Source organism: Cyrtonyx montezumae, unplaced genomic scaffold (assembly GCF_038088225.1).
Source record: "Cyrtonyx montezumae isolate F1298 unplaced genomic scaffold, pur_monq_1.0 scaffold_45, whole genome shotgun sequence".
NCBI classification, from domain to species: Eukaryota; Metazoa; Chordata; class Aves; order Galliformes; family Odontophoridae; genus Cyrtonyx; species Cyrtonyx montezumae.
In genome coordinates, this window is record NW_027072051.1 from 468,780 (window position 1) to 482,639 (window position 13,860).

A 13,860-nucleotide genomic window follows, 5' to 3' on the forward strand; every position below is an offset into this window, starting at 1 on the left:
TGGGGAACGTGGGAAGGAACCGCAGCAGACGCGAAAGCACAAAGGGAAGGTGGTGTTGGTGTGGGGCAGCTTTACACTGCTGTCGTCCCCCTTCTCTTTGCGTCTCAGTGTAAGTAATCCCGCCATGCTGAGCTGCCCCCACAGCCGGGGCTGCTCGCGCCGCGCGGCGCTATGAGGGACGGAAATGGGCGCCGCCTCCGTTGGCGGGAAGGAGAAGCCCCGCCCCCTCCCCGCCCGCCTTTACGAATCGACCAATAGCTAGCGCAAGGAGGTGGAATTCATATCTACGGCCCAATGGGGCGGCACGCTCGGACGCCACCATGCGCCGATTGGTTGAGCTGAGTTTCTCGCAGCGCAGGCTGTCCAATAGAGCCGCGAAGGGGGGACGCCTCCGCACGAGGCTTAACCAATGAACAACGAGCATAGAGCCATCCGCCCCGCCCCTGTCCCTACATAGGGCAGCCCGGGAAGGCCGGCCGTATTTGCGGTGCTGCTCAGACCCGTTGCGCGTCTGTCGCCCCAGCGCTGCCGGCCCGAGCCATGGTGAGCGGGGCGGGCCTCGGCCGGAGGGGGGCGGGGGACCGCCGCAGTGCCCGGGGACGGAGCGGGGGGGACGGGGCGGAGGGGCCTCGTCCCAAAATGGTGGCGGCTCCTCGGAACATGGCGGCCCCGCGCTGCGGATGGCCGCGCGTGTCGGTGCTGGGCCCGGCGCTGAGCTCCCCCCCGGCCGTGCCCGGGGTTTCCTTTGTCACGCTGTCGTTGCGCCGTGTCATTTCCAGACGTGGTGCTGGGCGGCTGACGTTTGTTTTGACCTTTCCCGCGTTTCGCCTTTTGGGGGCACGCTCGTCCCCGCGTGTCCCCGTGGGTCACCTTCCCCAGCTGTCCCGGAGCTTCCCTGGCAAAGCGGATCTGAGCGGTGCGCGGCTCCGGAGCGCAGCGAGGGCTGAATTTGTGTCCTCCCTCAGCGGAGCGGCCTCGCTGGCCGTCCTCTGCCATCGCAGTGCTTCGCCAAACCCGCTGCCCCCACCTGCAGAGGGCTGAAGTGGCCCTGGGGAGCAGTGTGCTGGCAGCAGCCCTGTGCTGTACGCCCGGGTGCACGGCTCACCTGGTGGGCTTTGGTTGTTCTCAGCTCTTCAGCGTATGTTCTCAACCGCAGCCCTTTCAGCAAATGGATTTTAATTTCTTAAGGTGGAGCTCCGAAGGAAATAAAGAAATTGCCCCCACTTTCTCGTGTTTGTGCCAGGTCCTGCTACCCTGGGGCTTCAGGGTATCACCCCCTCACAGTCCGCTGTGAGGGACTCGGAGCTGTCCCGTGCTCAGCTCTGCTGCAGTGTGTTCAGCTCTGTCACTCAGCAAGAAGTTGGTAACACGTCAAGAACATGAAACACCACGGATCAGGAGTTTGGAGCTGGTTCAGCTGTGGTTTGGCTTCTAGTGTTCAGAGCACTGTGCTGCAGTGCTGGGGAAGCTGGCATGGTGCTCTGGACATCAGACACACCTCGGGGCTCTGTAAATTGGCATGGATGATCTTTCTGCTGACAGAAGTATTTCTGACACAATTTAAATGAGGCCTCGTTTTGTTCGGTCTCAGTTTAGTGCTCTGTACAGCAGTGCAGTGTGGAGCTGTTTCAGATTTATGAGGTGATGGGAAGGGCTTGCTTAGGGTTTCCTGGTGGAGTTCCCTGAAGTGAAGTGATATTATTTCTGGTTTTATGTACGTTAACCAAAATGGCTCTGGGTCTCATTGAAGGTTTCACTCCCTCTGGTGGTGCTTCTGGGCTTGGAGTGCAGGGATGTTTTCCTGGAGGTTGAGGCCAGTGACACATGCAGTCATCAGTTCACCTCAGTCACTGTTTGTGATGGTGAGAGTTGGCAGAAGGGCTCTGATGAGTTAAGCTCTCCCTGTCTGACTGAGGATGGGGTGAGTGAGGAGAAATGAGTGCGTAAAGGTGACAGTGTCCCAAAGGGTCTTCCATGGTGGGTGACTGAAAGGATCTTTTGTCCCGCTGGGTTTGTGCCCAGTGCCCTTAGCACCAAGACAATAAGGCCAATGTTCAGACAGCTTTGCAATATGGGAGTTTATCTGTGTGTGCTGAATGTTTTGTAAACAAGGAAGCTGCTGTTTCTGCCAATGATCCAATCTTTTCCTCCTGACAGCGTGAGTGCATCTCAGTCCACGTTGGTCAAGCTGGTGTGCAGATTGGAAATGCGTGCTGGGAGCTGTACTGCCTGGAGCATGGCATCCAGCCCAACGGGACCATGCCGAGCGACAAAGCCATCGGTGGAGGCGACGATTCCTTCAATACCTTCTTCAGTGAGACTGGAGCAGGAAAGCACGTCCCCCGTGCTGTGTTTGTGGACCTGGAGCCAGCAGTGATAGGTAACTGGTGATGTACACGAGGGGCTGCAGTCCCTGCTGGAAGCTTGGATTTCCCTTACACGCTTTGCCCAGGGGATCTGTGGCTCCATGTTTGTGAAGTCTTTCAAATTCAGTGTGTAAAGGTTGCCTGCATCTTTCTAGCAATGGGGGGAGCTTGGCTCTGCTCACTGACTCTGGCAAGCAGTGGGTGCTGTGGAGAATTAAACACCACCTTCTGCCATCCTGTAGAATTAAATTCTGACTGTGCCAAAGGCCTTTGCTTCAGAAGATAGCTATCACTCCATGTGCTTTCAGGAGCTTACATGTTCAGTGGACGCAGGTGCCTTTTTAAAAAGCTCTGATGTCCTCATTATGCAGATTTCTTGTACATGGGATTATTTCTCTGCTTTCTCAAAGCAATATTCTGGCCTTTCTTTCAGTGTTCGTAGAAATGAGTCTCAGTTGCTCATCTAAAATCCAAGATACTGAGCATATACCTCAACTTTGTGCCCCTTTGCCTTTGGATTCCCCTCCCTTATCCTGAAAATCAATTGTGTGACAATTAGTACTGTCTCTTTGCAGGTATGGCTCATCAGGTGTTGTGTTCTTGGGCCTCACAGCTGCTGCTCCCTCTGCTGCTGGCCAGGTGGTGGCTCTGAGCTACCAGGAAAGGCTGAGAAAGAGGTGACGGAGAGCAGATGGGAGAGCTCTCCTTGCTGCTGGAGGAATAGCTGCTGAGTTGTGGGACAGCTCATACGTGGCAGTGTTCCAGTGCTAACGATGGAAGCATAGCACAGGAGATGGGCAGGAAACTGTCTGAAGTGCTTGGCAATGCTAAAAGAGTTGGGGCCTTTTGTTAGAAAGGTTACATTGGGATCAGCCTTTCCTTATTCCTGCTCTGCTTACTCTTCCTGCTCATGCAGAGTGCCCCTCTGCTCTGTCTCAGAACAGCTGTGCATAGTGCACCCCTGTAGATGCTGTGTGTGTACACCAGGGATTTCTGGGCTTCCTAATAACGTTGCCCTCGGTGAAAGCAGCAGGAGTGCTGCATATGTGCACCAGCTCTGTCTGTGGGGTGCAAAATGCTGTCAGAGCTTCCTGCCAGGAAATAAGGCAGAAATGTGTCTAGGAGTTTAATGGAAGTGACTTTAAATCTGCCCCAGTGAAACATAAACACGAGGGACGGCGTGTCCGGAGGCAGCTGGTTCTGCTGCCTGCTGGCCTCAGCACACTCACAGCCCAAGGGTCATCCCTCATAACTCTCCAAGCTGTTACTTCCCCCAGACTGCCTTGACTCGTGTTGCTCCTGCCAGTTATGTTTCTCCTTGGGTTCTGTTTTACCTGCAGTTCTCTGAACATGGGAATGTGAGAAGTGCTGTGTCCTCCTCTGGGTTTTTGTTCTGGTGCAGTCCTGGGAGCACTGCTCGTGCTGGGTTGTGAGCTGCAGTGCTAGGGGCTCAAATTACACGTTTCAAACCTTGCATTCTAGGCATATTTAAGTCTTGCATATTCATTTTCAGATTAAAGAATGTGAACAGGCAACTCGGTAGTTAATAAAGCTGGTTTTGTTTTCCACCTGATCTTAATTAAAGTTTGGAGTGCTGCTTTACTGTGCAGCTCAAGAATGGCCTGAGCTCAACCAGAAACAAAGCTGTGCTGAGTGTCTGTAGCCTCGTGGTGGGATGGAGCTGTGGTGGGATGAGCTGTGGCCTGCTGTATGTGTGTGTATTTGTGGTAGCTAGTAGAGGTCAGAACTCTAAATTGTTCCTCACTCTGTAGCTGGGAAGGGAGAAATAGAGTGCGGTGGGGAGCGTTCTGTGTTCATGGCTTCTCTGCTATAGCCATTAATGCTAGAGTTTACTTTTGCTCTGGTAATATTTGAATAACATTTGTTCCTTTAGAATGTTCCTTTGTACCCTTGGCAGAAACACAAGTAAAGGAAAGAAGGAGATAAGCCAGCAGTGCAAACTGAGCACCCCTGGCTGCAGGAGCAGTAAGGCACCAACCTGGATGACATGGAAAGCATGGGGAAAAAGCAGTGCTTCAGCACTGCTCTGCACAGTCAGTCTTGAGTTGACTTTTAAACAGCACGAGACTGATTCTGGTTGTGTAGTCTGGTTGCAAAAACTCCTTGTGAAAATGGGACAGTCTTCTGGGCAGTGGGTTTTCTCAGATGTCCCCTGCTTTGGCTCTGCTGGGTACTGGGCACCGTCTGCTATAGGCAGAAAACAATTACCTCTTATCAGTAAGGGCAAGGTGCCTTAGTCTGAATAGCCTCAGGAGCTTGAGGAATCTGGTATGCCTAGGAAACTAACGTATTAAAAACTGCATCTTGTCTCCCCAGATGAAGTTAGGAATGGGACATACAAGCAACTCTTTCATCCCGAACAACTGATATCTGGTAAAGAAGATGCTGCAAATAACTATGCTCGAGGTCATTACACAGTTGGGAAAGAGATAATTGACTTAGTCCTAGAGCGTATCAGGAAACTGGTAAGACATCTCACTGAAGGCACTTCACAAGTTTCTGTGTCCTGTTTTACAGGATTTGGAAATAACGTTGTCAAAATATATAGGCTTATAAGTTCTGCTTTAGCTTGTTCTGTGGTTGGGATGCTGTGGTGTTGCTTTGCATGCATTTTTATCCTTAGTTTGCTGAAAATGGTTGAGTTACTGCTGTCAGGTAGGGCTTTCACACGGCCTCAAGTGCTGATGAGAAGCCCAACGTTTTCAGTCTTCAACTTCAGAAGGCCAGGGCTGATAACGTTTGGTCTGCATGGTTCCTGCTGGGAAGGGATTAGTCTCTGGCTGGGGGTCTTGCAATGGAGGTTAAGTAGGTGTTAGCTCAGGTGGCTTAGACTTTTGTTTGAATTTCCTTCAGTTGTAACTCCTGACACAGTTTCATTGTAGCAGCAGTAGAAGGTGAATAAATCTCAGTAGGCTGTGATGGCTCAGGTTCCCTGCTGTATTCTTCACGTGGCTGATCCTGAAGGTGACAACACAGGTTACAGTTCCCTTTTTTAGAGAACCTAGCATGTGCTTTACCAAGTCAGAGTCACAAAGGCAAGATGTTCTCATTGCATAAAAATCCAGAGTTTGCCTCTGTGCTTTAATATGGAATGCTGAATGAGTTAGTGAAAGGTGCAGCTCCTGCGGATCAAAGCTGGTGTCAAGCACTTGGCTGCCACAGGCTCTGGTGCTACGTCTGGACTTTGACCTGAGAAATGTGGTCATAACTTCCTTTTAGAAGCTATTTTACCTCCCTGTCAGCCCTGGGAATAAAGGTAAGCATCACGTGGCACTCTTTTCTGGGGAGGGCAGCCTGGCTTCCTCTGAGAGTGGAGATGTAATGCAGTCTGACAGCTCAGCTCTGGCATAAGCTGTGTGCCCGCAGCTCTTGCAGGATCGTAGCAATGGTTCTGGGATTGGAGGCTGCGACATCTTGTGCAGGAGGAGAATGTCAAATCAGTGCAAGGGTCAGGCAGTGCATAGCTCTTTGGATGTCGCTTTGCTTGATAACGGCTGGTGGCCTTCCAGGTCTGCTGGTATGTCACAGCTGAGTTGTTCTGTGAGTCTGGAGTAGGCTTGTTGTGGGATTCTTGCTGCCTGTACAACTGCTGTAACACGTGTGTTTTCTCTTCCAGTCAGACCAGTGCACTGGCTTGCAAGGTTTCCTGATTTTCCACAGTTTTGGGGGAGGCACTGGCTCAGGTTTCACGTCCCTGCTGATGGAGCGCCTGTCAGTGGACTACGGGAAGAAGTCCAAATTGGAATTTGCCATCTACCCCGCACCACAGGTCTCAACAGCTGTGGTTGAGCCGTACAACTCCATCCTGACCACGCACACCACGCTGGAGCACTCAGACTGTGCCTTCATGGTGGACAACGAGGCCATCTACGACATCTGCCGCAGGAACCTGGACATCGAGCGGCCCAGCTACACCAACCTGAACCGCCTCATCGGTCAGATCGTGTCCTCCATCACCGCCTCCCTCCGCTTCGACGGTGCCTTAAATGTGGATCTCACTGAATTCCAAACTAACTTGGTGCCTTACCCTCGTATCCACTTCCCCCTGGTAACATACTCCCCAATTATTTCAGCAGAGAAAGCCTATCACGAGCAGCTCTCTGTGTCTGAGATCACCAACGCGTGCTTTGAGCCTTCCAATCAGATGGTGAAGTGTGACCCTCGCCACGGCAAGTACATGGCGTGCTGCATGCTGTACCGGGGGGACGTCGTCCCCAAGGACGTCAACGCTGCTATTGCTGCTATCAAAACCAAGCGCACAATCCAGTTTGTGGACTGGTGCCCCACTGGCTTTAAGGCAAGTCGCAGTTGTATGGTGAATTATTATTCTTTTAAGCCTACCCATTCACTGTAAGGGGCTTAACGGGTGTTGTCTCATGAAGACCTGTAGGTAGGTACCTGACTTGTGTTGAGGAATGGGAGTCTTGATGTTTTCTCGCAGAGCTGCTTTCCCTGACGTATTTGGCTGTGGTCACTGTTGAATGCTACAAGGAAACTCACGGCCTGCTGTGCTTCTCCCATAGGTTGGCATCAATTATCAGCCACCCACTGTGGTTCCTGGCGGTGACCTCGCCAAAGTCCAGCGGGCAGTGTGCATGTTGAGCAACACTACGGCCATTGCTGAGGCCTGGGCTCGTCTCGACCACAAGTTTGATCTGATGTATGCCAAACGTGCCTTTGTTCACTGGTATGTTGGAGAAGGGATGGAGGAAGGGGAATTCTCAGAGGCTCGGGAGGATTTGGCTGCTCTTGAGAAAGACTATGAAGAAGTGGGCACAGACTCGATGGACGGAGAAGATGAAGGTGAAGAATACTGAAAGCAGCCGAAGGGCACTGCAGGTCTTCACCAGTGTACTGCCTGTACTGTAGTGTAAATGATGTCTACTGACGGGAATAAACTTCTTTAAGACATCCAGTCGTGTCCAAACACTATGTACCCTCATCAGCTGTATACAGACAGCACGTGGTCCATAGGCACGGCTTCTTTCTGGGAAAGATAGCTGAATAAAGCAATCATACTGCAGTTAGAAGTTACTGTCCTTAAGGCATTGCTGTTCTAATAGTGCATATTTGCTCCCAGAATGTGCTCATGCTTTTGCTGAAAGATCACAATTCAGCTACTTCTCTTTTTTCCCGAGGTTCTAAGGCTGTGTGAGGTAGCAGGGAGTGACTGTGCATGATCCATAAGAAAAGGTGCAGCTCTTCTAACGCTGAAGGCTGCTTAATTTTTTTTTCTCCTGTACTTGGAGTTAGCATACGTGAGTAACTGAGGGTAACCAGGAAGGGGCGGTGATGTTCTGGTGTGTGACAGCGTGAGGAGCTGCTGGGGCCCGTGGTGACTGCCCTGGTGCTGTGTCCTGTGCTGGCTGCAGTCCCTGCCTGCTGGCTGCGTGCCTCCTGCCTGAAGCACAGTGCAGCTTCGCTGCTTGCTAACTGCTCTGGAAGTGATTCTTTTACAGAAACGAGTTCATTGGCTTAGCTGATGTGGAAGGCAGAAGAAAGGGTTGTAAATTTGTGCATCTGATGTAATGGGAGGATTTGGCTGATGGTGGTTGCCTTCGATTGTGGATAACTGGAACATTCCACGTGGTCTGGGTGGGGGCTTGGGAACGCAAAGCACAGTGATCCACAAACCAAATAACCTATTTCCATTTGTGCCTTAGGTGGGTGAATCTCTCCCACGGAAGTTGAGAGAGTTAGAATAGTCAAATATGTTTTGGTGTTTGAATATTGATGTTCCTACGATGCTGAAGTCTTTAAGGGACTGCGTTTGAGATGGAGAGTAACTCCAGTCCTGTTCCAACCTTATTTGGATTCCAACTTCATTGATGAGCATGGTTTAGGCCGAGCCTTGGAGCCTGTGTTAGCTGATGGTGAGTATACCTGCAGGAGAAAGACACCTTACACTGTGACTGTATGGGAAACATACAGCACTCAGATGTTTGACATGAGCTCACTGTATGAAGCAGAGGTCAGGGAAAGGCACTGACCAACTGTGGAGTATTCAAAGTTCTCTTGACAACTTATTTTCCTGTTTACTGGGTAATTAAGTCAGTGTGCTAGACGCAGCCCAGGAGGCAGCTGCACTCATTGCAAGTCAGATTGAGTTCATTTCCTTGTATGTATTCAGACTTTGTGTGATGGCAGTAAACAGAGCACCTGAGGAGGCTGTTTTGTCCCTTACAGATGTCGAGGTCTTTGGTGTGGGCTCCGATTCCCCCGTGTGCATGTCCTGTGCCTGCTGGTGCCAGCACCACTGGTGTGTACCAGAGTGCAGGGAGTGGTTTCCTGCACTGGCCTTCAGTATGGTCTTTCAGCAATGCTTTGTCATCTTTGTGTCTGGGATTCTTTTTGTTGTGTGAGGGCTGCCTGCTCAGCTTCCTGCTGGTTGGGTTTATTTTATTGTACACGTATTGCCCTTACTGGGGACGCTGCTTCTTACGTGATGGGAGTTGACTTGCAGGATGACAGTGTTCTGTGTGAGTGATGGCTGAGTTGGTGCAGGGCTCAGTACTTCAGAGCCTTTTGTGAAAGGACTCAGCACGCTGGGCTCTGTGAGAGCCTGGATCCTGCTGGGCTGTCTCAGTCACTGTGGTCGTCAGTTTGAGATGCATTACACTTTCACGTGTCCAAAATAACACGTAGTGCTGCTTTGAGATGATAAGCAGAAAAATAAGCTGCTACTGGTAGGTTTAAAGAGATGCTCTGTCATCTGTTAACCATCAGGCTCATGCTAAAAGCACGTTGTGCATCCAGTCTGTGTCACGTGCTGCTCTTTGTGGTACCAGTGTTCAGAAACACTGCTGTGTTACCTGGAGAGCACCGAGCCCTCTCAGTGCAGTCATACTTGTAGTGAGTGGAGATAAGATGGTTCTTCTCTGATATAAAGCAGAGATAGTTACAGCAGGGAAACGCTGCTGAATGTGTCTTCCTTGGTGAGAAGCATCCCGTGCTTCTGCTTTGAAGGAAGCAATGTGCCTGTGGTGCTGGCAGGAGCACCTGCCTTATCTATGGCAGCTAAATATACCTTTACCTGTGGTGACACAGCTCTCCTGCAGTGCTGAGATTGGCAGTCAGTAGCTGTAATCTGACAGAGCAACTTTGACTCATGAAGTGGAGGAGGAGGGAGCGAGCAGAGCCCATGGAGTACTGCTGTGGGTTGGGGGACCACTGTGCATTGCTGCCTGACTCTGTAGGTCCATCCTGAGCTGGGTCTGCTGCCACTGCAGGGGAAAACTGTGCAGCAACTTCGTTTCCACCCACTCCACCTCTGAATGAGGCAATAATAATAACTATTAATGCATTGATAGCTGTATTACTTAAAATCAAGTATATCTCTAATTTCTATGGTGTGTGTGACACAGTGGCTGCTGTAAGTGCTGTGCTGTGATGCTTCACGTTGGGAATTCCAAGTGTTCCTCTTGAGGAAGACCTTAAGCATTTCCCTGCTATGTTATTGTCAGCTCTATGGCTGCAGCTGTCAAATGCGCTTCCATCTTGCTCCATCACCGTTTGCAAGAGCTGCTTTTCACTTGGCAGCACTGAGGGCAGAGGTCTGTGGCTTTCTGGTGATTGCAGAACCTGCTGTGGGTGAGTGCTGCAGGTCTGCACTGCTTGGAAGGTGCTGCTGAAACATTTTTAGTATTGCAGCACTCCTGGAGCTGATTGCATGCAGTTCTGCACTAGCTGTCACAGCTGTGTTGCGTGCCGTGCTGCTTCAGTTCTGTTTCGATATCTGTGCCTTAGTACTCTGTCTTCCATTGCTGGGAGATCTTATCTGTGTGCTTGTGTTGGCTCTGGCACCGTTTCTGTGTTAAATAGATAAGGAAATGAATCTGTTCCTGGGTCAGGGAGAAGGGTGAAGTGTTCTCCTGGCTTCACGAGCTCTGCTGGCCCAGCTCAGGGTCAGCTGAGTGCTGGGGGAGCGTGGGCTGCCACGGGCAGCTGCAGCTGAAGCCCGGCCTTGTTTCTGCCTTTGTTCTTCAGGACCTAAGTGGAGTGCTGATGTGGAAGGCTGAAGCACGTGCATGCATTAGTGGAAGTGTCCCAGTCACGTCTCGGTGCGTTGCTGAGCGCTTTCTGCTGTTGTCCACGAATACTTCTGGAGGTGTTAATGTCTTGCAGCGAGCACATATGGCTCCCAGAAGCAGAGGGCTTCCTCATCCGTGGGCCCTCACCATTTGAGGGACAGTTACTGGTCCTTCTACACAAAGCACTTCTGTTTCTTGTTTTATTCTTTTTGCTTTTTAGTGTTTATCTTCCTGTTTTCAAATTCTGGCTGTTTCTTTACTTGTTCACTGCTGTCACAGTTATCAACAGTGTGTTTAAGTTCCAGCTCTGTCTACTGCAGCATATGTGTGCTGGCTTCATTATCTGCAGTGCCTACAAGTAGCTGCTGTCTAGTAAGTGTCTGTGTATTAAATTTGCTTGATAAGGCTGAGAGGGACAGCTTGTCTGCACATTGATTTAGACCTTGTTTATATTTGATCAGATGGATTAAATACTCACATGTGTCTGTTGTGGAATGCCTCTGAAGCACCTACCAGCTGATACACCCGTGTTTTGGCAGTTGTGAGTGCTGGCAGATCAGGAGCAAGCCTTGCAGCTCTACTTGTTGCCACTGGCAGCTTATTTTCTCGTTCAGTCCTGTTCTCTGTTGCAAAAGATGCTCATCAGTTGGCTGTTCGGAAAGCTTTGTGTCATCTGTCAGGCTTTATTGCTGCAGAGGTGGATGTGGGGAGCCAGGCCTGCCAGGGGAGTCCAGGTTTTTGGAAAAGCCACTTGAAAAGCCCTCCGAGTGCAGAGTACTCCGAGGGGTCTGATCTGTGTTTATGTTAGGAGTTTATTGCCTGCAGAACTGCTGAATTCTTTCCATTGCCAGGTTATTTAATCACATCCTTTCTCCTTCAAATGCCTTCTGGCTCACCAGCTGCTTTTAAGCCCACATGCCATCTACCAGGTTCTGCATCATTCTGCCTGGTTGTGATTCATGTGGTTTCTTGCTACCTTGGCTAACGTGGTCATCTCATATGTCATCAGTCTTATCTGAAATATTTTCCTCTGCTTTAATTCATGCTGCTCTTACACATCCTGCAATGTATCCGAGCAGTCTGCAACCATTCCTCTGTGCTCACATCCTCCCTGGAAGTAATACTGCCAGGGCCCTCCATCTGAAGGATGGTGGCTTAAAACCCAGTCTTACTCTGACTGCTTGCCTGCCTTCCACTCTCAGGCTCATTTTTGGGTGTGTTTTCATGATGCACCAGGGCTTGGATGGCTGTGCACACCTGCCCTTCGGAGCCTGAATAGCAGTTTGTCATTCTTTCTGTGCTGTAAGCTTTAATTAATGTTTATTAGCAGACCTGCTTCCCTCCTTGCCTGGGCCTGTGCAGCGTCACTGAGTGCAGCGGGTTTATCTGTGGTGGTGCAGTGTGCCTGTGCTCTGTGATAGTGGCTGTGCACGGCTGGGAGGAGGGCTGAGCTCTGGTGGGTTTTTTATTGCTGTTTCCACTCAACCCATGCAGAAACCACAGCTGAGTTCAGACACTCGGGGGAACGGGTGTGATGGTGCTTTGTCTCACTGCAGTTACCTTTTCCTTTTTAAGAGACATGTGCTTTGTAGCTGTGAGCATCGTGGCGAGCTGTGTTTTTCCATTCACCCCACTGTGCTGCAGGGCCGCATTGCTGGGTCGCTGTCCCTGAGCTTGCCACCCCAGGCTCCCTTCACAGCCCATGCAAAGAAGGAAGGGGCTTTTTAGGGTTAGATTACTGACCTATTTTAGGCAGTGCCTTTAAGATAAGGAGCTGGGCCTCGCCCTCGCTGACTCCCCAGGTGCTCTGGGGAGGACTGGTTCCCGTCGGCCTCCGCACTAAGCCAGAAGCATCCCACCCTGGCACGTCTGCCTGGAAGCAGGTTGTGTCCTGTGCTGCCGTGTGCTATTAGCACACCGAGGAGTAAGCAGGTACAGCTGTAATTGAGAGTGAGTCAGCAGCTGCCGGAGAGTGAAGGGAGGCGTGTGAAGCAGAGCCCAGCACTGCTGTGCTTATCCTCACCTGCTGCAGTCTGGCCCTGGATCTGGAGTGAGGCTCTTCAGCCTTTAATAGAAGCTAATGAAAGGGGGTATGGGACTTGAAAAACTTGATTAATAAAAGTAATGCTGAAGGGAGTTGCACAACTGCAAAGGACTTTCCATGCTCCAACAGAAGTGTTGCAGGCCACGTACTCGCCGTCTGCCTTCACCCTCCTGCGGCCGTGGGTCCTCCAGGAGCTGCGTGGGGCTGTGGGACTTCTGTCCCCACTCAGTGCAGCCCGGGCTCAGGTTTCCTGCGTGCCCCTCCAGTGCGGCCCCTCCGTGTGGTTTCCTGTAGCTGACATGTTCAGCCTGAGGAGTTGAGAGCCTGTGGTGCTCGTTAGGCTTCCCCTGAGTGCAGGCACGCTGCAGATATGAAGCCTGCGTGTTGTCAGCCCGAGCAGCGCCGGGGGTTGGAGCACAGCGTCAGAGGGAGCAGCAGGACAGCTCAGTATCACAGTGCCGTGTCTGCGTTAATGACGTGTCCACAACTTCTCATCCAGACCCCCCCCCCCCACGTTCCCAAACAGGGACAGGGATGGACCTGGGAAAACAGAAAGCCCTTTCCTGGCCTTGGTGGTGAAGTGGAGGCTGCGTTGCAGGCTCCTGCAGGTGGCTGGTTAGCCCAGGTGAACTGGTTTGGTTTGATCTGTCATACATTCTGCTTACTAAATCTGTTTGTTCCCAGGGCTCTGAGCGCTCTTCCCTCCCTGCCCTGTGCTGTGAACACATTTTAATTAGGCAGAAGTCTGCTGCCAAAATGAGAGCTTTGGCTTCAGTGGGGTTTGCTTCTGTGTGAAGGAAAAAAGCTGATTGTAGGCTCTGAAAACTGCCTCGGATTCGAGCGGGGTCTGCGGGGCAGTCCAGAACAGCTGTGCTGTGCTTGTGGATGTGGTTGGCACCTGCGGCTGCTTCTGCAGAGGGCAGTGGCTCTCAGGTTTCTCTCAGCCGCGGGGGAGCACGCAGGGCCCCTCCAACCTGGAGCTGCTGGTGCTGAGCTCATCTCCGCCTGGAGCAGGCTCTGTCCATCCCGGGCTCCACTGTGGGGTGACCCCAGCGCCGGGGGTGCAGCCCTCCCCATCTCCTCAGTTTTAATTTCAGCTCTTAATTGAGAAGTCCCCGTCCTGACCCCTGGGAGCTTCCCGGAGTAAGGAGGAGGGGTTGGCTGCCTCCTTCCCTGCATCTGTCTCATAAATTGAATCCCTGCGTTATGGGCACAGCCGAGGCCGGGGGCTGTGGCGTGGTGGAAGTTCGGCGGTTTGGGCCTCGGTGTCCGCGTGAGCTGCGGGGCGGTGCCGGCTTTGGCCGCGCTCGCAGCGGTGAAGCTCGAGGCCGACGGTCGGGGTTTCCCCGCAGCGGTGCGTTTGTGTAACAAAAGGACTCCGATCGTAGGGCAACGCCGC

General features: G+C 51.7%; 1 protein-coding gene across 1 annotated transcript; it reads left to right on the top strand.

Annotated features, from left to right (window-relative positions):
* Positions 1 to 539: 539 nt before the first annotated feature.
* LOC136055614 (tubulin alpha-8 chain) lies at positions 540 to 7,280 on the top strand. Its single transcript, XM_065747437.1, has 5 exons — positions 540 to 543; positions 2,158 to 2,380; positions 4,704 to 4,852; positions 6,004 to 6,684; positions 6,911 to 7,280. Exons 1-5 carry the CDS (start codon positions 541 to 543, stop codon positions 7,202 to 7,204), a joined length of 1,350 nt encoding a protein of 449 aa, XP_065603509.1. The 5' UTR covers position 540; the 3' UTR covers positions 7,205 to 7,280.
* Positions 7,281 to 13,860: the final 6,580 nt, after the last annotated feature.